Source organism: Choloepus didactylus, chromosome 10, assembly GCF_015220235.1.
Source record: "Choloepus didactylus isolate mChoDid1 chromosome 10, mChoDid1.pri, whole genome shotgun sequence".
NCBI lineage: Eukaryota > Metazoa > Chordata > Mammalia > Pilosa > Megalonychidae > Choloepus > Choloepus didactylus.
The window spans coordinates 102,576,383-102,603,061 of record NC_051316.1 but is presented as its reverse complement, the minus strand read 5'-3'; the positions used below and the strand labels follow the sequence as shown (position 1 = coordinate 102,603,061).

The following is a 26,679-nucleotide window of genomic DNA, read 5'->3' as shown; positions in this document are numbered from 1 at the left end:
TTTGAAAGTTATCACTGTTACGTATATATGTTAAAGTTCACAATAAAAAAAAGGACATTAAAAAATAAAACGCAAAGATTACCAGACAAACAAAGAAACTGGAAATGATGGCTCATCCAAAGGAAGAAGATAAAAATCCAGAAAACATCAGCAAAGAAAACCAGACCATGGAATCTCAATAAATTCAAAAATATTGAAATAATACAAAGTATTTTCTCCAACCACAATAGAATGAAGCTAGAAATCAATAGCAGACAAAGAAATGGAAAATTCACAAATATTTGAAAATTTAAAAATTTATTCTTAACCAATGGCTTAAAGAAGAAATGACAAGGGAAACTGGGAAATATCTTGAGGCAAAGGAAAATGAAAATACAACATAGCAAGTCTTATGGAATGCAGCAAAGGTAGTGGAGAGAGGGAAATTTATAGCTCCAAATGTTTACATTAAAAAATAAAAATTAAAAATCAGAGACCTAACCTCAAAACTGGAAGAACCAGGAAAAACAGAGGAAATTAAACCAAAGCAAGCAGAAGGAAGGAAATAATAAAGATTAGAGCAGAAATAAAGAATAAAAAGCAACAGAGAATCAACAAAACAAAAAGTTGGTTCTTTGAAAAGATAAATAAAATTGACAAACCTTTAGCTGGACTGGCCTGGAAAAAAGAGAGCGAGGACACAAATGACTAAATTCAAAATGAAAAGGGAGACATGACTACCAAGGACTATAAGAGGATAGTATGAACAAATGTACGCCAACAAATTAGATAACCTACATAAAACGGACAAATTCCTAGCAACTAACCAAATGACCTATATTGACTCAAGAAGAAACAGAACTGAACAAACAAATAACTAGTAAAGAGATGGAATCAGTAATCACAAACCTCCCAACAAAGGAAAGCCCAGGACCAGATGGCTTCAAAAGGGAATTTCACCAAAACATTCCAAGAAAAATTAACACCAATCCTGCTGAAACTCTTCCAAAAAATTGAAGAGGAGGGAACACTCCCTAATTCATTCACCACATAATACCCCCAAACTGAACTCAACAGCATATTAAAAGAATTATATACCATGATCAAGGAATATTTATCCCAGATGCAAAGGTGGTTCAACATAAAAAAAACAAATAATGTAATATACCACACTAACAGAATGAAGGAAAAAATACATATGATCACCTCAATTGATGCAGAAAAGGCATCTGACAAAATCCAGCATCCTTTCTTGATTAAAACACTTTAAAAATAGGAAGAGAAGGAAACATCCTCAATATGATAAAGGGCATATGTGAAAAACCCACAGCTAACATCATACTCAATGGTAAGAGACTAAAAGCTTTCCCTCTAAGATCTGGAACAAGATAAAGATGCCCACTGTCACCACTGTCATTCAACACTGTACTAGAAGTTCTAGCCAAAGCAATTAAGCAAGAAAAAGAAATAAAAGGCATCCAAATTGTAAAGGGATAAATAAAATTCGCTTATTTGCAGGTGGCATGATGCTATATACAGAAAATCCTGACAAAAATCCACAACACAGCTCCTAGAACTCATAAATGAATTAGGCAGAGTGGAAGGGTAAAAGAACAACACCCCAAATTCAATAATGTTTCTATACATAAGCAACGAACAATCAGGAGAAGAAATCAAGAACAAATTTCCATTTACAAGAGCAACTCAAAGAATCAAATATCTAGGAGTAAATCTAACCAAAGCACAAGTAACAAAAGAAAAACCAGATAAATGGGACCTCATCAAAAGTAAAAACTTTGTGCCTCAAAGGACTTCATTATGAAAGGAAAACAACAACCTTCACAATGGGAGAAAATATTTGGAAACCACATGTTCTAGTTTGCTAATGCTGCCAGAATGCAAAACACCAGAAATGGATTAGCTTTTATAAAAGGGGTTTATTTGGTTACACAGTTACAGTCTTAAGGCCATAAAGTGTCCAAGGTAACACATGAGCAATCGAGTACCTTCACTGGAGGATGGCCAATGGTGTCCGAAAAACCTCGGTTAGCTTGGAAGGCACGTGGCTGGCATCTGCTCCAAAGTTCTGCTTTCAAAATGGCTTTCTCCCAGGATGTTCCTCTCTAGGTTGCAGTTCCTCAAAAATGTCACTCTTAGTTGCACTTGGGATATCTGTCCTCTCTCAGCTTCTCCGGAGCAAGAGTCTGCTTTCAACAGCTGTATTCAAAATGTCTCTCATCTGCAGCTTCTGTGCTTTCTTCAAAGTGTCCCTCTTAGCTGTAGCTCCTCTGCAAAACATCACTCACAGCTGCATTGAGTTCCTTCTTTTGTCAGCTCATTTATATGGCTCCACTGATCAAGGCCCACCCTGAATGAGTGGAGCCATACCTCCATGGAAATATCTCATCAGAGTTATCACCTACAGTTGGGTGGGGAACATTGGGGGCCACACCTCCATGGAAATATCTCATCAGAGTTATCACCTACATTTGGGTGGGGCGCATTTCCATGCAAACAACCTAATCCAAACGTTCCAACTTAATCCCCACTAATATGTCTACCCCACAAGATTGCATCAAAGAATATGGCTTTTTCTGGGGGACATAATACATTCAAACCAGCACACCACTTATCTGATAAAGGTTTAATATCCAGAAAATATAAAGAAATCCTTCCACTTAACAACAAAAAGACAAGTAACCCAACTTCAAAATGGCAAAAGACTTGAATAGAAATCTGTCCAAAGAATATATAAAAAATAGCCAAAAAGCAGGTGAAAAGAAGCTCAACATCATTAGTCATCAGAGAAATGCAAATCAAAACTACAAGATACCATTTCACACCCACTAGAACAGAATGGCTACTACTTAGAAAGAAAAAAAAAAATTACAAGTGTTGGAAAGGATATGGAGAAATAGGAAGACTCATCCATTGCTGGTGGGAATGTAAAATGGTGCAGCTGCTGTGGAAGACAGTTTGGCAGTTCCTCAGAAAGTTAAGTACAGAATCACCATTTGACCTGGCAATCTCACTTCTAGGTATATACCAAAAAAACTGAAAGCAAGAACTGCAATAGATTATTTGCACACCATGTTCACAGCAACATTTTTTACAACTGCCAAAAGATGGAAGCAACCCAAGCGTTCAATGACAGATGAACAGATAAATAAAATGTGGTATATACACATAATGGAGTATTATTTAGCAATAAAAAGCAAGGAAGTTCTGATACTTGCAACAACACGGATGAACCTTGCAGATACAATGTTGAGTGAGATAAGTCAGACACAAAAGGACAAACATTGTATGATCTTCAATATGAAGTAATTAGAATCAGCAAACTCAGTCAGAATCTAGAATATAAATTACCAATGGCAGAGTGAGGGTAAAGAAAAGGGAGTTAAGGCCTAAAATATACAGAGTTTCTATTTGGGATGATGGAAAATTTTGGTAATGGGTGATGGAGATGGTAGCACAACATTATGAAAGTATTTATCAGCACTGAATTATATATTTGAATGTGATTAACATGGGAAATGTACACTGTATATATGTTACTAGAATAAAATGTTTTAAAGAATTTTTGGAACTGTACAACACAGTGAACCCTAAGTTAAACCATAGACTAGAGTTAACATTACAATTATAAAATGTACTCTCATCAGTTGTAACAAATGTACCACATCAAAGCAGGGTGCTAGTGATAGGGAAGTATATGGGAATCCTGTGTTTTATGCATGATTTTTCTGTAAATCCACAACTTCTCAAATAAATAAATAAAGTACATGTACAAGAATATTTATCATAGCTTTGTTTGTATTAGTGAAAATTACGATCTAAAATGTCCCACAATAAGAGATTAAGTATGTTTCCATCATCCCTTTTAATACAAGTCTTTATGAAATATTATACAGTAATTAAATAATGCATATATCTGTATTAATTGAGATGGAAAGCTATCCATATCATTCTGTTAAGTAATACAGGCAGGTCACAGGAAGGCCAAAATTGAACTCTTCCATTGATAAATAGGTAACAAGTTTGGATATACCATACCAGCTCCTGAATCTTTTCCCCCACTACATTATCAATTAGAAAAAAACAATAAGACACATTCCCAAAGAAAACCAAACGGACTTACAACTTCCTACTATATGGTCTCCCATACAGGTGATCAACCCTCAGCTAATGAGGGTATTAGACAACAGATTACCAGTTTAAAGACCCAAAAGAAAGCATGTGATTTTAACATGTGAGAGTAAATTCCTGGACAGAACAGTAGAATGTACTTGAAAGGATACATTGTGCCAGAAGACCTGGGTTCAAAGCCTGAATAAGTCCCTTTTCCTCTTTGGGCCTCAGCGTTCCCATGGGTCACAAAAAGGGGCTGGGTGAGATGAGCTCCTCCAGTTCTAAACATCTCAACTGCATCTCTTTAGAATCCATTTCTATTCCTTCTGGCCCACAGCAGTACCACAGCAGCCTTTTAACTGATCGTCTTGCCAATGGCCTTACTCCCCTCCAAATTCTTCTCACAGTTGTCAGCCTGCGTATCTACTGAAAGCACAATTCTTGTTAATTCCCTCCCCCGATTAATATCCATTACTGGCTGCCCTTAATCTTCAGGACAAAAATCAAAGAAAGCAGTGTAATATACAAGTACCTACAGCATCTGACCTCTGCCTGCTTCAACGGTCTCCTTACACAGTCTCCTTCCAGCCAGAGAACTTACAGTTCCCTGAACTCATCACATGCGAGGATGCTTTCCTCTATGGATATACATGTGAGTCCTTGTGCATGGAATATTCTCCCAGTCCTCTTCACTTGGGTTATCCCCACTTGTCCCTGAAGACACAACTCAAGCAGGAAGCCTTCCCTGAAGCCCCCAGGTCAGGTTCAGAACCCCTCCTTTGTGCCCTCACAGCATCCTGATCTCTGTTGCTGCACTATTTTCCTATCCATCTTCCCACCTAGATTGTGAGCCTCTTGACAGGGAGTCTTACCTGGTCTTAATACACTGCTGCTATCTCTAGCCTCTGGCAGACAGCCCTGCACAGAGCATATATTTGAAAATGTTTATTGATGACTGGATGAACTCTCTGAGCAAAACCAGAAGGGCACCTATGCCCTGCTAGACCCTAGCTAAAGGCCACTCCTGATATGCAGGTATCAGTTATCTGAGAGGAATAAGAGGAATCATGAGTTTCCTCTTTAAATCACAAAGTATTCTGGCATCCTCTAAATATGCAAGCTGACTCTAAAATGAGCATTAGCTGCCGAGGGCATTTCCTATGTAAGCATCCCACAGCAAGTCCAGATTACCTCTCTACAGAGATCATGCATTTAGTACCTCAGGACAAATGGAAATTTTCAGTAACTTATGAAGACCTGAAAGGGAGGCAACAAGAAAAGCATGGCCACTTCAATTTCAACCTCATAATTTGCTCTTGAAAACTCTACAATAAAAAATATTAATGCCATAAAAACCTAACAGCAAAGGACCATAATCATAAAGAAAAAAACATAAATCCTAAAAGCTATTGGCATGGAATGCTCTCCCTCACCTTCAATATAAATAGTACTGAAGTCATAAAGAACACATCTGATATGAAAAATGGGGCAAAATGTTAAAAGTGGTGGATTTGGTATCTGGGTGGGGGGTAAATTAGAGTTCTCCGTATGGGTTTGCAGTATTTTTGCAACCGTCCTGTCAGTTTGAAATTATTTCAAAATAAAAAGTTTAAAAGACAAAACACACACACACACACAAACCAAAGCAAGGAAAACCTGAATCACATGGCAGAGTAGAAAAAAATAATAATAAATACAACAATAACAATAAGAAGTGAAGGAAAAAAGCTAACACATAGAATGTACTCTGTGCTGGCGTATGTGTTTCACAAATATTCACTCATTTAATCCTCACTATTATTATCCCCATTTTAAAGATGAGGAAAGTATAGCAAAGTTAAGGGACTGGCCAAGATCTCACAGCGGAGTGGACATACAAGAATCTGTCTCAAGAGTCCATGCTCCTTAGGTAGCACAGTCAGCCTCTGAGAATAGCTTTATCACTTCACATTCCTGAGCCTCAGTTTTTTCTACATATAATAAAGAGGGCTGGATTCCATTCTGAGGTTCCTTCCAGATCAAACGCTGGAACCAAAATCTTAGAATTCTGTTAAATTTTCCCATCCAGAAATAAAATTCAGAAATGTGACCTTCAAAAATGAAATAACTGTACCTTGCAGAGCTGCTTTAATATTAATGTGTATAAAGAGCACAACACTTAAAAGTGCCCAGCTCAGAGCAAGAGCTCAATAAACAATAGCTATTATTACTCTTAGGATAAAACAGGAACAACCATTTAATAGTAGAGCACATTTTAATTATACCCAATGTGGAATAATCAAATCTCATTTGTTTGAGGCTTCAGACCCCACAACACAGATCAAGTTGTACAGTTGAAATTATAACAACTCAAAACTCAGAAATTACTTGTTTCCATTAGAGATCCAACAAGTCATTTCTTCAGTTGGTCACTGGTGGTTTGCAGATAACTATTAGCAGTAATGAGTATTCTAAATTAAATTCAGAGACAGTACTGCTCTGTTCTGTAAAGACAACTGGGGAGAGAAACGGAATTGTGGAACATCCTTCTAGCTGCGTCCTCCATCTTCTCTCTGATAAATATCTCCCATGTCTTGCAGAGAATGGATTTCATCTGGTTACAAATGAAGAAGAATCTAATTCTTCCCATGATAAATGAGAGCACTGAATAGGTAACTTGTTAAGGAGAATTGGAATTGGGAAAATAACCTTATTTTTCTGTTACTTGACAACAAACCCCCTTCACTAACAAATAAAGACAAAATGCTGGAAGTCATTAAACATTGAAGCCAAATCTATCACTGAGTAATCCATTCTCAATTACTCACAGCATTGGGTAGAGGCTGCTCACGTTTCATTCAATAGCAACAATGATGAAGCCTACAAAATGCAAGGAGGTAGCCCAATGCAGTGGAAAGAATTATGGCTCTGGAGTAATTAAAAACCTGAATTGAGTGATTCTGCCACTTAAGCATTATACGACCTTAAAAGAGCTTCTTCTAGTCTTAAGATTCCTTATCTGTAAAATGATAATAATACAACACACCCCAAGAGTTGTAGCAAAGATTAAATAGGGATCATAAATAATGTGCTTTACACTCAATAAGCCCTTAACAAATGTTATCTGTGCCAGTTTGTATATTTATGTCCCCCAGAAAAAGTCATACTCTTTAATGCATTCTTGTGGGGGCAGACGTATTAGTGTGGACTGGGTTGGAACCTATTGGTTCAGTGTCCATGGAGATGTGACCCACCCAACTGTAGTTGATAACTCTGGATAATTTTCATGGAGGCGTGGCCCCACCCATTCAGCGTGGGCCTTGTTTAGTTTACTGGAGCACTACATTAGCTCAGAAAGAAGGAGCTCATAGTTAGCTGGAGCTGAGACAGACATTTTGAAGACAACCGTTGGAAGCTAATGCAGACATTTTAGAGAACGCCATTTTGAAAAGCAACCTGGAGCAAGCAGACGCCAGCCATGTGCCTTCCCAACTAACAGAGGTTTTCCGGATGCCAGTGGCCTTTCTCCAGTGTAGGTACCCTTTGTTGATGGACACTTTATGGCCATAAGACTGTAACTGTGTAACCAAATAAACCCCCTTTTAAAAGCCAATACACTTCTGGTGTTTTGCATTCCAGCAGCATTAGCAAACTAGAACATTATCTCCCTTCATCTGTGTGATATGCTAACATCCTTACCTTCAGGATACTAGAAATACCCCAAACTCCTCAGGAGTTGGAAATTGCTGATCCTATCAGAACCCATAGCTGGCCTCTGTATAAAGGGGCTCACTGCCTGGGTGTAACAGTCTCACAGAAAATGCCCACAAGATTTGGCATTTTTTCCTAAGTCTGGCATCATTCAGCTTAGACGGTTCCCAAGAAGTATAACTCCATCCTGAGTCTGCAGCAGCAGACATGACTTGTTAGGTCCATAATTCAGTATCTCCACTTACATTTTCAAAGTCCTTCATGTTCCGTGCTCTTGTGGGAGACACTGCTTCTTCTGACACATTTGGGAGCGCTATAAAAAGGCAAAACAGACATAGGAAAACATCATGGTATGCAAAGTACCCAACAGTCTATTAGGGAATAGAGCCCAGAGAAGGAAAACACATGAAGAGCTTCCACAGTATACCATCTGGTATGTTCTGTCTAATGTGATTTACTGATTTGAGTCCAGGGAAAACTCTACATCATTATATTTCAAATATTTACAAATTACTTAAACTAACCCCAAGTAAAAATGTACATGTCGAAGGATGAACCCAGAAAATGCAATGGGCAGGAGAAAAAGCAGAACTATTCTGATATGTACTTCTTTAATACTTGTCATAAAATTGCTTTGCTGAAAAGCATGCCATCTTCATCTATTAGTAATTAAAACAATGTATGTATACCCGACTTTAGAGCAGGGGTTGGCAAACTTTTTCTTAAAGCACCAGACAATATTTCAGTCTTTGTGGGCCATAGACAAAGCCTAAAATCTGTCATAACTATTCAGCTTGTCTGTGGAATCACAAAAGACAAAGCAAATTCATAAATAAGTGAGAATGACTGTACTCCAATAAAACTTTATTTTCAAAAGGAGGGGACAGGCCTCTGGTCAACCAAGATGGCAGCATAAGATTCTGCAGGGTGCCATTCACCAACAGAATCTTTGAACAACTAGCAAAAACTGACAGAGCCTCTTCCTCAGAACTCCAGAAAACAGTTAAAGGGTTGCAGTAACTGAGCAAATGGTGAATCAAGAAAATGCAGCTTTAAAACAAGGTAGGAGAAGCTTGTGATGACTTGCTGCTCCCTCTCTCTAACCCTCCCCGGTGAGCATGGAGCCAACCGGCTTCTATTCTGGGTCCCTGGCTTTTCTGGGTCTGTTCTGGAGGGGACAGAGTAACCCCTATGCACATAATGTGGTGCCTATAGGCCAGTGCCAAACTATTCAGAGGCAGCTTAAAAGGATGAACCAGGAAAATCATCTGACTCACCATCCCAGAGCTTGCCTTCCAAGCAGAAGCACCTCAGACATCTGAAGCAGTATAAAAAACAATTAAATAGAGGTTGCCTGGGGAAAGGATTACCTACTTTAAGCTATACATTACAGCACCAAGGAGGAGGGCAAAGTCTACTTCTCAGGGAGGACTTCTCAAGGAGTCCTCCCTGAGAGAGTAGACTTCTCAGGGAGGAGGCATTTCAATTCCTATAAGCAGGAGAATTTCTAAAGCTACAAGCAAGCCAAAGCCTAGAACAAGACCCAGGCTGAGAAAAGAAGGGGAGGACTCCATACTTCAAATTACCCTCAAGCTGATCTTCTTAAAACGAGAGGTAAGCTCTGAATGAGATCATCCATCAAGTGCCAATTTGCAAACAAAACAAAAGGTGTTTTTTTGCATTGGTCTGTTAGTTGTTAGCTCCCGGCACTCAACGAAATCTGTCATATCACTAGCTGGATACAAACTTAAGGAACACAGTTCAGAGACTAAACCCCAGAGCTAACACTATAAAATATTAAAATGTACAGTGTGCAACAAAAGATTATGAGAAAATAGAGAAACTGGAAATGATAGCTCACCCAAAGAACAAGATAAAAATACGGGAAACATCAATGAAGTAAACCCGACTTTGGGCATACTGGACAACGGTTTTTGCAAAATAATCCTCAATATGCTCAAGGAGATACAGGAAAGCACAGAGAAAGAATTAAAGATCAGGAAAACAATGAATAAACAATATGAGAGTGTGAATAAAAAGCTAGAAATTCTAAACGGGAACTAAACAGGAATACTGGAGTTGAAGACCACAAGAACTGAAATGAAAAACACCCTAAAGGATTTCAACAGCAGATAGGCACAGACAGAAGAAAGAACTAGTGAACTAGAACACAAGATAACTGAAATGATTCAGGCTGAGGATAAATAAAAACAATTAAAGAAAAACAGAGACTAAGAGACCTGTGGGACCATCAAGCATATCAATGTACACATTATGGGAGTCCCAGAAGAAGAAGAAAGAAAGGGTCAGAAGGAATAGTCAGATAATTAATGGCAGAAAACTACCTGAACTTAACAAAAGACATGAATACGCACATTCCAGAAGCACAAGGAACCCAAACAGGATACACTCAAACCATGCCCAAACACATGGTAGTTAAACTATTGAATACCAAGGACAAGGAGAGACTTCTGAAAAATTCAAGAGAAAAGCAACACATTATGTACAAGGGAGTCCCAAAAAGATTAAGTGCCCATTACTCATCACAAACCATGGCGGCACAAAGGAAGTAAGACAACATATGTAAAGTACTGAAAGAAAACAATTTCCAACCAATAATTTTATATCCAGCAAGACTGTCTTTTTAAAATGAGGTCAAGATTAAGACATTTTCAGATAAACAAAAGCTGAGGGAGTTCATCACCACTAGACCTGCCCTACAAGCAATGCTAAAAACAGAGTTCTTCAGACTGAAAGGAAAGGACACCAGATGGTGAATCGAAGTGGTATAAAGAAATAAAAACCTCCATAAAGGTAAGTACATGGATAATTATAAATGCCAGTACTATTATGTGGTATTTTTGGTATGTAACTCCACTTTTAACTTCTTACAGGTATTAAAATGCATATGTGTAAAAATTAATGACAGAAGAATGGAGTGGTATATGAACACTATATGTGTATACTATTGAAGAAAAATTAGCATCAAATAAAATATGACTGTTATATATTTAGGATATTAAATTTTAACCCCATGGTAACCACAAAGAAAATATATGAAAACTATATCCAGACAGAAATGAGAAGGAACTCAATATAGTACATACCAAAAAATCAAAGAAATATGAAAGTAGGCATTAACAGAAGAATTGAGGAACAAAAAAGGATTAAGGTATAAGATTTACAAAGACTACATGGCAAAATGGCAGAAAAAAAGTCCTGCATTATCAGTAGTGACATTAAAAGTAAATTAACTCTCCAGGAAAAAGGCAAAGATTGGCAGAAAGGATAAAAAAATCATGACCCACCTATATGCCATTTACAAGAGACTCACCTTAAATTGAAAGAAGTAAGTTGAAAGCAAAAGGATGGAAAAAAAATATTCCATACAAGTAGGGATCTAAAGAGAGTTGCGGTGGCTATACTAATATCAGATAAAATAGAATTTAAGTCCAAAACTATTACAAAGAACAGAGACAGTCATTATATAATGATAAAGACATCAATTCAACAAAAAGACATTAACAATTATAAACATATATGCACCTAATAGCAGAGTCCCAAAATATATGTCACAAATATATTTGAAGGGAGAAGTAAACAATTCTACATTAATATTAGGAGACTTTAATACACCATTTTCAAGAATGGATAGAACAACTAGACAGAAGATCAATAAGAAAATATAAGACTTGAACAATAGTCTCAACCAACTAGACCTAACAAACATATAAAGAAAACCTCACCCAACCACAAGAGAATACATTCTTCTCGAGTGCACACGGAGAAGATCAATAAAATCAAAACCATTGAAATCATGCAACGTATCTTCTCCAACAACACTGGAATGAAGTTGGAAATCAGTAACAGAGGGGAAAAGGGAAAATTCACAAATATGTGGAAATTAAACAACATACTCTTAAACAATAATTGGGTTAAAGAGGAAACCACAAGGGAAATTAGGAAATATCTTAAGGCAAATGGAAATGAAAATACAACATAAATCTTATGGGATGAAGTAAAGGCAATGCAAAAGACTTGAATAGAAATCCCTCCAAAGAAGATATACAAATGGCCAAAAAGCATGTGAAAAGATGCTCAACATCATTAGCCATCAGAGAAACGTAAATCAGAACTACAAGATACCATTTCACACCCACCATAATGGCTACTATTTAAAAAAAAAACAACAGAAAATTACAAATGTTGGAAAGGATATGGAGAAATAGGAAGACTCATCCATTGCTGATGGGAATATAAAATGGTGCAGCTGCTGTGGAAGACAGTTTGGCAGCTCCTCAGAAAGTACAGGAATACCATATGACCCAGCAATCCCTGTACTAGGTATATACCCAAAAGAATTGAAAGCAGAGACTCGAATAGATATTTCCACACTAGTGTTCATAGAAGTATTATTCACAACTGCCAAAAAATGGAAACAACCCAAGTGTCCACCGGCTAATGAATGGATAAACAAAATGCGGTTGACAAATATAATGGAATATTATTCAGCAATAAGAAGGAATGAAGTCATGACGCATGCAACAACATGGATGAACCTTGAGGACATTATGTTGTGTGAAATAAGCCAGACACAGAAGGACAAATAAGGTATGATCTCACTAATATGAACTAATTATAATAAGTAAACTCATAGAGTTAAAATCTAGAATATAGGCTACTAGGAAATAGAATGAGGGAAGAGAATGGGGAGCTTATGCTTAATTTATACAGAATTTTTAATTAGGTTGAATGTAAAGGTTTGGAAATGGACAGAGGTGATGGTAGCACATTATGGTGGAGTGTTATTAATATCAGTTAATTACAGACGGGATTGTGGTTAAAAGGGGAAGTTTAGGGTCATGTATGTCACTATAAGGAAAACTGGAGGATAAAACATGGAACTGTGTAACGCACGCAATCCTGTTACGCATGATGACTGTGATTCAGAGTACAAATATAAGAATGATTTTTCATGAACTAGAACAAAGTTGAGTCACTATTACAAGGAGTTAATAGAATAGTCTATGGAAAAAAATGTGCCCAATGCAAACTACGGACTATAGTTAACAGTAATATTTTAATATTCTTTCATCAATTGTAACAAATGTACCACATCAATGCTAAGGGTCAATAATAGGGGGGTAATGAGGTTTTTCATTTTTGGAGTAATAAAGATGTTCTAAAATTGACTGCAATGATGAGTCACAACTCTGTAATTATACTGTGAGCCATTACTGTATACTGTTCACTGGACTGTATGGTGTGTGAATATATCACAATAAAACTGCCCTTAAGTAAAAATACACAACAAACATCTTCCCAGATCAGTTAAAAAAAAAAAAAAAAAGGAATGACATTCTGGTTCATGGGACATCATGGATGAACCTTGAAGACATCATGTTGAGTGAAATAAGTCAAACACAAAAGGACAAACATTGTATGATCTCACTGATATGAAATACTTTGAATAAGCAAACTCATAGAGGTAGAATTTAGAAAATAGGTCATAAGGGGCTGGGTTGGGGCTAGGAAATGGGGAATTAATGCTTAATTTGTACAGAATTTCTATTCGGGTTGATTGTAAAGTCTTGGAAATGCATGGTGGTGATAGTAATACAACATTTTGAATGTAATTAACAGCACTGAAATATATATTTGAATGTGGTTAAAAGGCAAAATATTAGGTTGTATATAGGTTACTAGAATAAAAATTAAAAGATGAAACATAGGACTGTATGGCACAGTGAACCCTTTTGTAAATGATGGACTATAGTTAATAGTATAATTATAAAAAATGCTTACATTTATTATAAAAATGTAACACACTAATGCAAGGTGTTAATAATAGGCTGGTATACTGCAAAAAAATACACCCTAATATAAATCATGGGCTATAGTTAATAGTACAACTGTAATATTCTTTCATCAATTGTAACAAAGGTACCACACAAATGCAGTGTTAACAATAGGGGAATGGGGTATACGGGAATGCCATCTTTCTTACATTATTTTTCTGTAAACCTACAACTTCTCTAATAAAAAAAATTAAATTTTTTAAAAATACCAAAAAAACTTAAAAAAAAAAAAAGTCAAAGGAAGGGAGAGTAGACTGGGAGGGGTCAGAGGGACACTTTGTAATGCAGTTTATGTTCTCTTTGAATTGGGTTTGTTCGCTCTGTGTAAATGCATTAAATTGTATAGTCATGTGTATTTTTCTTTACATATGTTATGCTACAATAAAAAAAGTTACCCTGGTAATGAACAACTGGAAGAAAAAAATCAAGAAAAAAATTCCATGTACAATAGCAACTAAAAGAATCAAATATCTAGGTATAAATTTAACCAAGGATGCAAAGGACATACATGCAGAAAACTACAAAACACTGATAAAAGAAATCAAAGACCTAAATAAATGGAAGGACATTCCATGTTCATGGATTGGAAGCCTAAATATTGTTAAGGTGTCAATTCTACCCAAAATGATTTACAGATTAAACGCAATCCCAGTCAAAATTCTAACAGCCTTACTTTCAGAAATGGAAAAGCCAATCAATTTATGTGAAAAGCTAAGGGGTCCCGAACAGCCAGAACCATCTTGAAAAAGAAGAACAAATTTGAAGAACTCAAACTTCCTGACTTTAAAGCTTACTACAAAGCTACAGTGGTCAAAACAGCATGGTACTGACACAAGGCTAGAAATATAGACCAATGGAATAGAATTTAGAGTTCAGAAACAGACCCTCACATCTACCGCCAACTGATTTTTTACAAGGGTGCCAAGTCCACTCAATGGGGAAGAAAAGTCTCTTCAACAAATGGTGCTGGGAAACTGGATATCCATACACAAGAATGAAGATGGACCCCTCCCTAGCACCACTGTGGTGGTTTGAAGATGTATGTACCCCAGAAAAACATGTTCTTAAATGTAATCCATTCCTGTGGGTATGAACCTATTGTGAGTAGGATCTTTTGATGACATTACTTCACTTAAGGTATATGCAGCTCAGACTATACAGGATGGGTCTTAATCCTATTACTGGAGTCCTTTACAAACAGAATAAACTCAGACATGAGAGAGAGGAAACTACAGACAGAGCAGCTAAAAGCTGACCACCAGTGGGATGTGGAGGAGAAGGGAGAGACCAGGAGACACAGCCATTTGCCTTACCATGTGACAGAGGAGCCAAGGATCACTGGCCACCAGCCCCAGAATGCTGGTCTTCAGGAAGAAAGCACTGCCTTGATCAAGCCTTGATTTGGACTTTTTCCCAGCCTCAAACTGTGAGCAAAGAAATTCCCATTGTTTAAGACAACCCATTTCATAATATTTGCTGGACCAGCCTAGGAAACTAAAACAACCATTTACAAAAATAAACTCAAAATCGATCAAAGACCTAAATATAAGAGCCAAAGCTATAAAACTCCTAGAAGAAAACACAGAGAAGCAATTTCAGAACCTTGTATTAGGTGATACTTTCTTAGACTTTACACCAAAAGCAAGAGCAACAAAAGAAAAAATAGATAAATGGGACCTCATCAAAATGAAAAACTTTTTCCTCAAAGGACTTTATCATGAAAGTAAAACAACCTACACAATGGGAGAAAACCTGTGGAAACCATAAATCTGATAAAGGATTAATATCCAAAATATATAAAGAAGCCTACAACTCAACAACAAAAGGACAAACAACTCATTTTAAACATGGGCAAAGATGTACATACAAACGGCCAATACACACATGAAAAGCTGCTCAACATCATTATCCATCAGGGAAATGCAAATCAAAACCACAATGAGCTACCATGTCACACCCACTAGAATGGCTACTAACAAAATACAGAAAACTACAAGAGTTGGAGAGGATGCGTAGAGAAACAGGAACACGCAGATCATTGCTGGTAAGGATGTAAAATGTTGCAGCCACTGTGGAAAATAATTTGGCAGTTCCTCAGAAAGTTAAGTATAGAATCACCATATGACCCAGCAATCCCACTTCTAAGCACAAAGCAAAAGAACTGAAAGCAGGGACTCAAACAAATAATTGCACACCGAGGTTCATAGCAGCATTATTCAGTTGCCAAAAGATGGAAACAATCCAGGTATCCATCAGCAGATGAATGGATAAACAAAATATGGTATATACATACAACGAATATTATTCAACCACAAAAAAGGAATGAAATTTTGATACACATGACAACTCGGATGAAACTTCAAGACATCATGTTAAGTGAATAAAAGCCCATCACAAAAGGACAAATATTATATGATCTCGCTGATATGAAATAATTAAAATATGCAAATTCATAGTCAGAAACTAGAATACAGGTTACCGGGGCAAGAATGGGGGTAGGGAATAGGGAGTTAATGCTTAATTGGTACAGAGTTTCTGTTCGTGATTGTGATGGTTAGGTTCATGTATCAACTTGGCCAGGTGATGGTGTCCGGTCAAGCAAGCACTGGCCTAACTGTTAGTGCAAGGACATTTGGGGCTGGTTAATAAACCAGAAGGCTGGTATATTAAATCATCAGTCAATTGACTGACTGCAGCTGTGACTGATTATATCAATGAAGGGCATGTCTTCAGCAATGAGAGAATTCAATCAGCTGGATTTAATCAAATCAGTTGAAGACTTTCAAGGAAGAAAGGGAGAGGAACTCACTTCTTCTTTGGTTAACCAATGGAGCGTTTCCTGAAGAGTTCATTGAACATCTTCACTGGAGTTGCCAGTTTGCTGCCTGCCCTACAGAATTTGGACTCACACATACCCACAGTTGCGTGAGACACTTTCATAAAATCTTATATTCATAGATATCTCTTGCTGATTCTGTTTCCCTAGAGAACCCTAACTAATACAGTAATGATGGAAGTTTTGGTAAGGAAGGTGATGATGGTAGCACAACACTGTGAATGTAATGAACACCACTGAATTACATGTGTGAATGAGGTTAAAACAGGAAATTCTGGGTGGTATATATGTCAGTAGAATAAAAAAATTTAAAAAAAAAACATAGACCCATTCAACTAGACAGTGAACCCTAAGGTAACGTATGGACTGTAGTTAACAGTATAATTATAATATTGGCTCTTCAATTGTAACAAAAGAACTACAGTAATGCAAAGTATAAAAAACAGGGAAAACTGTGTGTGAGGGGAGTATATGGGAACTCTGTACTTTCTGCATGATTTTTCTGTAAACCCACAATTTCTCTAATAAAAAAATTTTTTAAAAGCATGCAGCCAACCACATTTGGCCCACAGGCCATAGTTTGCCAACTCCTGCTTTAGAGTGACTAAAGACTCTCTCAATATCTAAATCTTTCCACAACTTCTTTAATTCAACAAGCATTTATTATACATCTGCTCTGTGCCAAGCACTGTGCTCGGTGCTGGGGAAACAATGGTAAAGAAGACAATGATCCTATACCCAAGAGGTTACCAAACAAGTGGGCAAGACAGAAATGTAAACACACCACTACTGTGCTGCACCAAGTGCTTAGCACTTTTCGGGTCTTGAGTAAACATGTGCTGAGTGAATGAATTCCTTCTTTCAACCAGTATGCACTGAGTGCCTATTCTCTGCTAGGCACCATTCCAGATGTGGCTACATCAGGAAACAAAACAGACAAAAGGAGCTGATGTTCTAGAAGGAGGAGACAGACAATAAATAAAATAATAGTTCAATTATATAATATGTTAGGAAGTGATGAATACTGTGGCGAAAAATAATGTAGATAAGAATTGGAAATACCCGGGCTGGGGTTAGGATCGCAATTTTAAATAAAGTGGCTGTTAAAGAAGGTCTCAGTGAGAAGATGACATCTGGACAGACAATTGACAATAAAGAGCTATTATATCTGGGGGGAGAACCCTCCAGGTAAAGGGAGAACCTGAGGTGGGAGCATGCCTCGTGGATTTGAGGAACAGCAGGCAATGGACTGAAGACATTAAATGAAGGGAAGAGGGGAAGAGGTCAGAGAGGTCAGAGAGGTACTGGGAGACAGGCCATGTGTGCCTTGTGGGCTCTTCTAAGGACTGTGAGGAGCTGCCGGAGGATTCTGAGCTAAGAAGTGACATGATCTGACTTGGGTTTCCACAGGCTCCCTCTGGCTTCCATGATCAGAGCAGATTGAACGGGGCTCAGGACAGAGGCAGTTAGGAGACTACTGGAATAATCCACACAGGTCAGAGACGATGGTGGCATGGACCAAAGAGGAAGCAGTATAAGTAGGTGAGAAGTGGTCTGATTCTGGATATTTGAAAAGCAGCAAACAGGAATAAATGAAATGAAATGAAATACATAAGGTTTAGGAAAGCAAATCTAAGTCAGTATGGGAAGAGCCAAAGAAGGCAGTGTGAGTTTGAGCTGAGTCTTAAAGCAGCAGCAGGCATGTACTGGGTAGATGGGGGTGGGCAAAAGAAAGAGGAAACAACCCATGCAAAAGCACAGAGGCGGCAGGGTACACGGCGTTCAGAAAGTTATGCATGCAGGGCATGTGGGAAGAGGCTCGGAAGATGGGTAAAGACAGGCTATGAAGAGCCCTTTGCTCCTGGTAAAGGGCGCACGTTTGTTTTCCTGTTTCTCAAACAGGCCATGTTCTGTCACCTGTGTCTCAGATGCTCATCCCTCTCCTTTCTCCCTATCTAGGTCCTACTCATTCTTCAAGTCCCACCTTCAATATCACTTTCTTAGCAAACTCTTGCCTAACCCACTTTCTCCATACCAGGGTAAATCTCCCTCTTATCCCCTCCCATAGCACCTTATACTTCTTCACTCACTATGTTGATCACATCATTCATCTTAGTAATTTCTTGTTTAACTGTCTTCTCTGCTAAACCATAACCATGTTCAAGGCTAATATCTAGTACTTAGCTCAGAGACTGGCATAAAGCAGGTGTACACTATAGATTAAATCAAATAGTAGGCCTCTTTCTTAATTTTCTGCTTCTAACTGCCTGTAGGCAGGAAGTATAGAAAACAGGTTTGTTGAATTTTGTGTTTAAAGTAACAAACGTTGTGACATTTATCCTTTCTGTTCCAAAAACTTCTTCCTTTTGCATATAGCTCATCACTTTGGGGAAGAGAAAAAAAAAACACAAGTCAAAATAACTCTAAGATATTTAAACAACGCAAATTATTATATTAGCAGTTCCCACAGAGCCAGTTACAATAGCATTCACTTTTTCAGAATAAAAACTATGAAGAATGCTTAGAAAAACCCAAAGCCAGCTTAAACATAATATTCTGTTTGTTTACTCAGCACTGTCTCCTGGGGTCTAACCAGTTATTTGTCTCAAAAGGGCAAGCCCATGTAGGAATGCTATGCCACAGCCAGCAAATGGAATCCAGCAACCTCCTAGGAAGGCCTTGGCACTCTAAAGAAAAAAAGAAGGCAGCTCTTCTGGGCCTCCAGGCACTTGGCAATGGAAACCAACAGAACCTTCAGCCTGACCTAGCCACCAATTCAGTGTCCAGCCTCCAAGCAGTTGTTCAGTTCAGGAAACACTGGCTGAATCCCTAGAAACTCAGTAGCAAGAAATTCACTCATGATTACTGCTTAGAGGACATCAATTCCTCTAGTGCAGAGCTCATGAAAGGAAATGGAGAGCAAATAAATACATACACAAAATACTGAACACCTAGCCAAGCCAAACTGGACTCTGGGCCCCAAATATACGAAAGCCCAGGACCAGGCCTTAAGGCACTCATGCTCGAGTGTCTACTTCCTTTGTTCCTACTCAAGAGAATGCCTGGGCTTCTCTTACCATCATTATGTACTTACCATCATTTCCCAAACCAGTACTGGAGCTGACACCATCCAGGTCATCTGGTAAATTGGGAACAAGGCCACTAGAAGAGAACATGTGTAATAAGATATGAGCTAGCATTTGAACAACAGAGATTAAGACTGACTGGACTGCACATGACAATCATCAGGCCACTGCCAAGAAGAGACACATAACTACCTGGGAGGCACGCAGTGCAGAGGTTAAGAACTCAGCCTTGGGGCTGAGTTCTGGCTTTGGAATTAAGTTCCAGCTCTAACACTCAGTAGGTGGGTAATCTTCAGCAAGGTCATTCATTTATTTGTACATCAAATGTTCTGTGTGCCAAATATACGATAGGTGCAAAAGCACTGTGCCAGTTACTTATGTTACTGAGTCTCTCTTTGTTAATCTGTTACATGCAGATACCACCCTCTATCTGTAAAGATTAAATGAGTTAACGCATATAAACACTTGGTGCATAGTAAGCACTCAATAAATGTACCTCTTGTTTTAGTCATTATTATCATTATCAATATGCCTCTCATCACCAACAGGTCTGGGAATCAGGTACCAATTCAGATACTTTCATAAGCCACTAATGGGTCACAATCAGAAAGACACTTGCTAAAAGATGTGTATTTTCCTACTCCTCTACTGGTGGTCATTAAATTTGTTTCCAATTTTTCCCTTTTACAAATAATGTTGCATGACTATCCTTATACAGTTGTGTACATGTATGAAGATTTCTCTAGAGTAGACAACAAATGGAATTGCTAGTTCAAAGCATATTTGCATTTTTCAAATAGGCAAAGATTTGAACAGACATTTCTCCAAAGATACACCAATAGCTAAAAGCACATGAAAGATTCTTAACATCATTAGTCATTAGGTGAATGCATATCAGTACCACAATGAGATTATATATCACCCCTACAAGGATAGTTATAATCAAAAAGACAGACAATAACAAGCATTGGTGAAGACATGGAGAAATGCGGACACTTAAACATCGCTGGTACAAATCTACAATAGTACAGCCTCTCTGGAAAAGTCTGGCAGTTCCTCAAATTGCCAAACATAGAGTTACCATATGACCCAACAATTCTACTCCTAGTTTTTGTACACAAATGAATGTTCATAGAAAGCATTATTCATAATAGGCAGAAAATAGAGACAACCCAAATGTCCATCTACAAATGACTAAATAATATATGGTATATCCATACAATGGAATATTATTCAACAATAAGAAGGAAGTACTGATATATGCTACAACATGGATCAACCTTACAAAAGACCACATTTAATAAGATCCCATTTATATGAAATGTCCAAACAGGCAAATCTATAAAGACAGAAAGTAGATTAGTGGTTGCCTAGGGTTAGATGGGAGGAAGTGGGGGAATGGGGAAGGACACCTAATGCATGTGGGGTTTCTTTTTCAGATGATAAATGTTCTATAATTAGATTATGGTAATGGTTGCACAACTCTGTAAATACACTAAAAACGACTGAATAGTAGACTTCAAATGGATCAACTCTGTGGCACATAAATTATAACTCAATAAAGCTGCTAAAAAAAAAGAGGCAACTTTTTTAATGTTAACAGATACTGCCAAATTGTGCTCCAGAAAGACTGTACCAGTTTAAACTCTGTGTGTGCATTTCTCACAGTGATTACAAAGCAGCATTTCACTTGAAATATGGAGCTCTCTCCTCAAACCTCACAACACAGGGTATCTCTGATCCAAAGTTAGCTCCCCCACCAACATCAAGCCTTCATCAGAAATTACATTCCACCATCCTCTTTCCTAACTTCCTTCTACAAAGTCCAGGAGGCACTCTGTCCAAGAAGGTACATTTCTTTTGGTCTGCCCCTACCCAGACAGCAAGCACTTAATGAGCCCTTATTCTGAACTGGCCACATGCTGGCCACGTGGATGAACAAGTCTGAGCCTAAGCCTCACAACTGGGCCAAGGCAGACATGTGGGCAAGAAAACGAAGATACGTACCCAGGGTTGTTACACAGAGGAATTTGTCCAAGGAAACAGTGTGACTTGATAACAGTATAACCAAAATAGCTAACATTTAATGCACACCAGTTAAAGGTGTAGATGCCAGGCAATAAATATACACAATCTCACTAAATCCTTAGTACCACCCAATATGACAAGTATTAATTAAGATGGATAAACTGATGCTCAGAAGCGTTAAGTGAATTACTCAAAGCAACACAGCTAGTAACTGCCTGAACCAGGATTCAGACCCAGTCATCCTGACTACAAAGCCCAGGTTCTTTCCACACCACCAAGCAGGACTTAATAAAAGGTTTTAGCGTGGGTGAGGCCCCTGGGCCAGAATCTGGGCCTAAATTTTACAGGCCAGATCTCTTTGGGGCACCCAAAGAGGTAATCAGGTTTGGAGGGAATGACACACACTGACCTAATGCAACAAAAGTCTGTGGACAAACTGGACTCCAAGTTAGTCTTTAAAACTGGGGCTTGAAAATTACTAAGCAGAAAAGTACTCAGAAAACAGCATATCAGAATAAAGAGAGGTGATTTTATTCTAGGGATTTTTCTCTTCCACTGTGACCACCTAAGTAGACCCTGTCTCAGGATATTTCTGACACCCTTCAAAAGGCTAATTCAAATGCCACTAGCTCTATAAAACCTTCCCAGAATCCTCTCAGTAAGAACTGGTTCCAAGAACTAGTTGGACAGCAGGACAGGGTACCCAGTAAGCCTGGGTTCAAATCCTGGCTCAATCATGTTTGTTTCTGTTTGATTGCAGGCATACAGAGAGGTGTGCACCTCTCTGAGCCTCGGTGTCCTCTCCAATAAAAAGAGGATAATTCCATGACTCAAAGAATCATGGTTTATTCAGTGATTCAACAGTCACTGAGTCCTTATTATGTGTCAGATACCAGGTTAGGAACAGGGGTTACAAAGATGAACAAAGCACAGTCCTGTTCTCAAACAGGTCACACTCTAATATGAGAGAAGTTAACAGTCAATACCCACACTGAGCAATACAGGAGCCAACAGCCATATATGGCTAATGAGCACTTGAAATGAGGTTAGTCCAAATTGAGAAGTGCTGTAAGTGAAAAGTACATACCAGATTTCAATGACTTAGTAAGGAAAAATAATGCAACACATCTCACTACTAATTTTTTTCTACTGATTACAAGTTAGAATGATAAAATATGGCTATACTGGGTTAAATAAAATATATTATTAAAACTAACTTCCCCTGTTTCTTTTTACTTTTTTGATGTGGCTACTAGAAAATTTTACATTACATACACAGCACACACTATATTTCTCTTGGACAGGGCTGCTCAATAAATTTCAGTGAGGAAAATAAGGGCTAGAATGGCATCAGCAATCAGTGGGGATGACTAAGAAGAGTACAAAGAGTCCAGGTGGGGTGGAAGAATGCCAGTGAAGACTTCCTGGAAATGACACCTAAATTAAGACCTGAAAAATAAAAAGTGTTAATAAGGCAAAGGGGACAGGGGAGGGCAACCAAGCAGCAAGAAGAGCAAGTGCACCAGACGAGTAGCAAGAAAGAACAAGGGAAGTTGGTGACAAAAAGTTTAGCAGCCAGGCACAGAGTGAGGAGTGTGGGAAGGAAGCAGGGTAGGGGTAGTGAGGAGAGATGAAGGTAACAGTACATGAGGCCAGATTATGAAGGACCTCAGAAGTCACAGTAAAGAACTTCATCCTGAGGTTGGCAAGGAACCAGAGGGTTTGAAGCAGAGAAGTAAGAGATCAATTATCAGGAATGTATGCAGCACCCAGGACCTGCAAAGGCAGAGAGAGGAGGGAAGGGAGAGCAGTTGATGATCTGCTGAATAGCTACTCTGGGTCAGACACTGGGCTAGACTCTTTTAGACTCATTTTAATCTTTATACCAACCTGACACTTTATACCAACCCATTTTACAGAAGATGAAAACTAAGGCTCCAGAAGGTGAGTGACCTGCCCAAGATCACAGAGCTGTTAAGTGGCAGAACAGAGATTGAAACCTAAGCAGGACTGGGTCCCAAAGCCCAAGTCCTTAGCCAGCTGCAATGGATGAGAAGATCTGTCTTAGAGAATAACAGGAGAGAAGGGGACACAATAAACTATCACAAGGGTCCAGTTAGGCAGGAGTTGCAAAGGGCTTTGCTCTGTGCCTGACACATAGTAGGTTCTCAACAAACAGAGTAACCATTTGTCCAGGTTGGCCCAAGGCAAGACCTCTTCATACCTGCTGTCCCAGCATAAATATTAATAGTGTCCCCTTTCGCTCTTAAAAATCCCAGCTTGCACAATAAATTATATGATCATCCTTTGAACTATATAGTCACCCTCTCAACTAGGCTCTACTGACTGAAAGAAATAGCCTATCCTTAATATACCTGGATAAAAACTATAGGTTCTCACTCAGGGCTCTTCTCCACTTCCTTCTACCCACTCTCCAACTAAAGCCAAAGGGGCCCAGATCTGCAGCAGTCCAGGACTCCATCAGGCCTTCCACCAGGAGAGACCGCCGCCCCACTAGGGCCCCATCGGCAACTGTGGACTTCAACTCCTCTTGGGGTAGATTCATTGGGAGGCCAAGCCAAGCCATTATTCTCCAATTTATATTAATAATAATAATAACAACAATAATAGTAACAATGGCAATACATAATTTTTTTTAAGCACTAATTATGTGCCATGCATTGCACTTGCCAAGCAAATTCCTAGGCAGGCATCATCTCTTTCAATCCTCACTGCAACCCTGTTAGGTGAAAAGTACTATTATCCCCATTTTACAGATGGGAAAGCAGGTTAAGTCACTTTACCAAGATCACACAGCTAGTCAGTTTACAAAGCTGGATTTGAATCCAATTCTGGCCAACTGCAGCCAATATCTTAACCACTGCACTCCATCGCCTCAGGCGACGTGGTCCAAAGAACACAGTCTGGAAATATGTCTACACTGGCCATAATGAAAGCAAATCCCCAACCCTGAATGAACCATCAAGTGTCTTCAAGGGCCCTGCTGAGGGCGCCATACCCCACAAGGAGCCCCCACTAATAGCACACTCCACGTGGCCCCCTTGTCCCGCTGTTTCAGAAAACCCCTTGCCCGACCCTCACACCCTCTTCAAAGTACGAGGCGAAATATTAGAAGCGGGTGTGTTGCAGATCGGGTCCCTCAGAAACCCCCACACAGTTATCAGAAGGTGGGCTCCCTAAGAAGAACCACCCCCGCCAAGCAAACAACCCACCCGACAAACACTACGCCTGTCCGAAGACCCTCACACACCCACAAGAGCTAACCCCAAGACTCCTCAAAGCGAACCCCCAGCACCAGGGCCCCACCTGCAGCCGCTGAGCGTCCCGGGGAGGGTGACGTCCTCCTCCAACGCCGAGTCCATCACGGACACAGATGCGGTGGTGACGTTGGTGTCTGTGGCGGCGGCGCCACTGGTTCCCCTAGCAGTCGCGACCCGCCCCGCCCCCACCAACCAAGCTCTTGTTCGGACTCTTGAGGCGCCGCTGGAATTCAAACCACAACCGCCGCCATCTTTCCCGGCGCTTCTTCCTACGGAAACGGGGCGGGGTCGCAGGAACGCGCGCGGTGAAGCCGATCGGCGTAAGCTAGAGACCGGGCAGGAAAGGGCAAGGTGGCGCCATCTTTACTAAGGGTAGAACATCCGCACTTTAGCAGGAGAACTAAGAAAAGAGGGTTCGGAAGCCATTTTTTGTGAGGGCACTCAGCCGAAGTCAGGGAAGATGCCATATTTGTTGAGGGCTCAGAGCCGGCGCGTCCGTTAATTTAAGCGGGAGATGGGAATCCAGTCTCTGAAGGACCCACAGAGTTCCTAACCTGTATTTGCTTTAATAAAATAATGACTCCAAGACCTTGGGGTCTCCATCCAAAGGCTTCCACCTTAACTTTAAACTCAGATAATCGGGTACTGCCTTGCTTTAGAAAATTCCTAAATGCGGAATCCCAACCCATGCAGTAATTTGCATAGTTGCTTTGAAGCAAATAAGCTTATCTCTATGAACCAAGTCGTCAGCGACACTCCCACCCACTCCAGTCTCTCACCTAGTGATCTTTTTTTATCTTTAGCGCTGGGCACCTGAAATCAGTAAACTAGGCCCAGGGAGAGGAAATGGCTCGCCCAAAGTCATACACAGATACTCCTGCCAACTGGATCATGGCTCTCAACATAACACTGTCTGTCTTAAAGCACACAACAACCTAGATAACTTTGACGGAACTTGGCCAGCGAAATCAACCTTCTTCTCCCCATCTCAGTGCTTCTACCTTCCTCTGCAAGCTGTTGGGAAGAGTCCTGGATGAAAGCAACTTGAAAAGATGGGTGAGTGGGTAGATGGTGACTTTCCCTACATGAGTAAGTCCTCCTTGGCCTTAGTTTCCTCCTTCTTCAATTTAAAGGCCATGTTCTAATAAAGACCTTCTCTGATCCTCTTATTTAAATAAGGTCCCTTTCTTGTGCTTTCTCAGCACTTCATATTTTTCCTTGGTAGCACCTACCACATTTCATAATTATATTTTTATGTATTTTTTTAAAAGTCTTTCTCTTGCACTAGACTGGAAGCTCCATGAGAGCAGGGACTGTGTTCTTATTTGTTCACTGTTAATATCTAGCAATGTGCCTGCTACCTGTAGGTATTTAAAAAATGTTAAATGAATGAATGATTCAGTCAATCACTCAGTCTGGAAAATGAGGCCAGTATCTATCCTGCAAGATTTTTGTGAAGATGACCTGAGATACCTTTAGGAAACCAATGGTAATCACATATTCTCTCTCCCTCTCTTGCTCTCTCCCTCTCTCTCTCCACCCCACCCTCCCTCCTTCTCTCTTTCTCTCTCTCTCAGCTGCAGTGAGGCCCATAAGGCCAACCGTTCTCCACTGTCCATTTTCCTTTCCCAGTTCTTCAGCCACCCCAGGATCAGCATTAAGAAACAGCCTAAAAGGGGGGGTGGGCAGGAGCCAGTTGGCACACCTGGTGTCCTGCTCCAGGGAAGGGGCAGTCCTTGAAGCCTGGAACCAGCACTCCTTGCCCATGCTAAAGTCAAAAGATGAAATGA

General features: G+C 39.3%; 1 protein-coding gene across 9 annotated transcripts in view; it reads right to left on the bottom strand.

Moving 5' to 3' along the window:
- CDK5RAP2 (CDK5 regulatory subunit associated protein 2) overlaps positions 1 to 25,161 on the bottom strand; it is a 218,220-nt gene extending 193,059 nt beyond the window's left edge. For 4 of the 9 annotated variants that reach the window (XM_037850920.1, XM_037850926.1, XM_037850923.1 and 1 more), the window contains exons 1-3: positions 24,936 to 25,161; positions 19,589 to 19,656; positions 8,046 to 8,113 (exon numbers count right to left, since the gene is read on the bottom strand). In XM_037850920.1, coding sequence (XP_037706848.1) covers positions 8,046 to 8,113; positions 19,589 to 19,656; positions 24,936 to 24,991 — 192 coding nt within the window. In that variant the 5' untranslated portion in view covers positions 24,992 to 25,161. Of the gene's footprint in view, positions 1 to 1,985; positions 2,004 to 8,045; positions 8,114 to 19,588; positions 19,657 to 24,935 lie in introns of those variants that run through there. The other 5 variants (XM_037850919.1, XM_037850924.1, XM_037850925.1 and 2 more) reach the window with 4 other exon arrangements.
- Between the last annotated feature and the right edge of the window lie 1,518 nt (positions 25,162 to 26,679).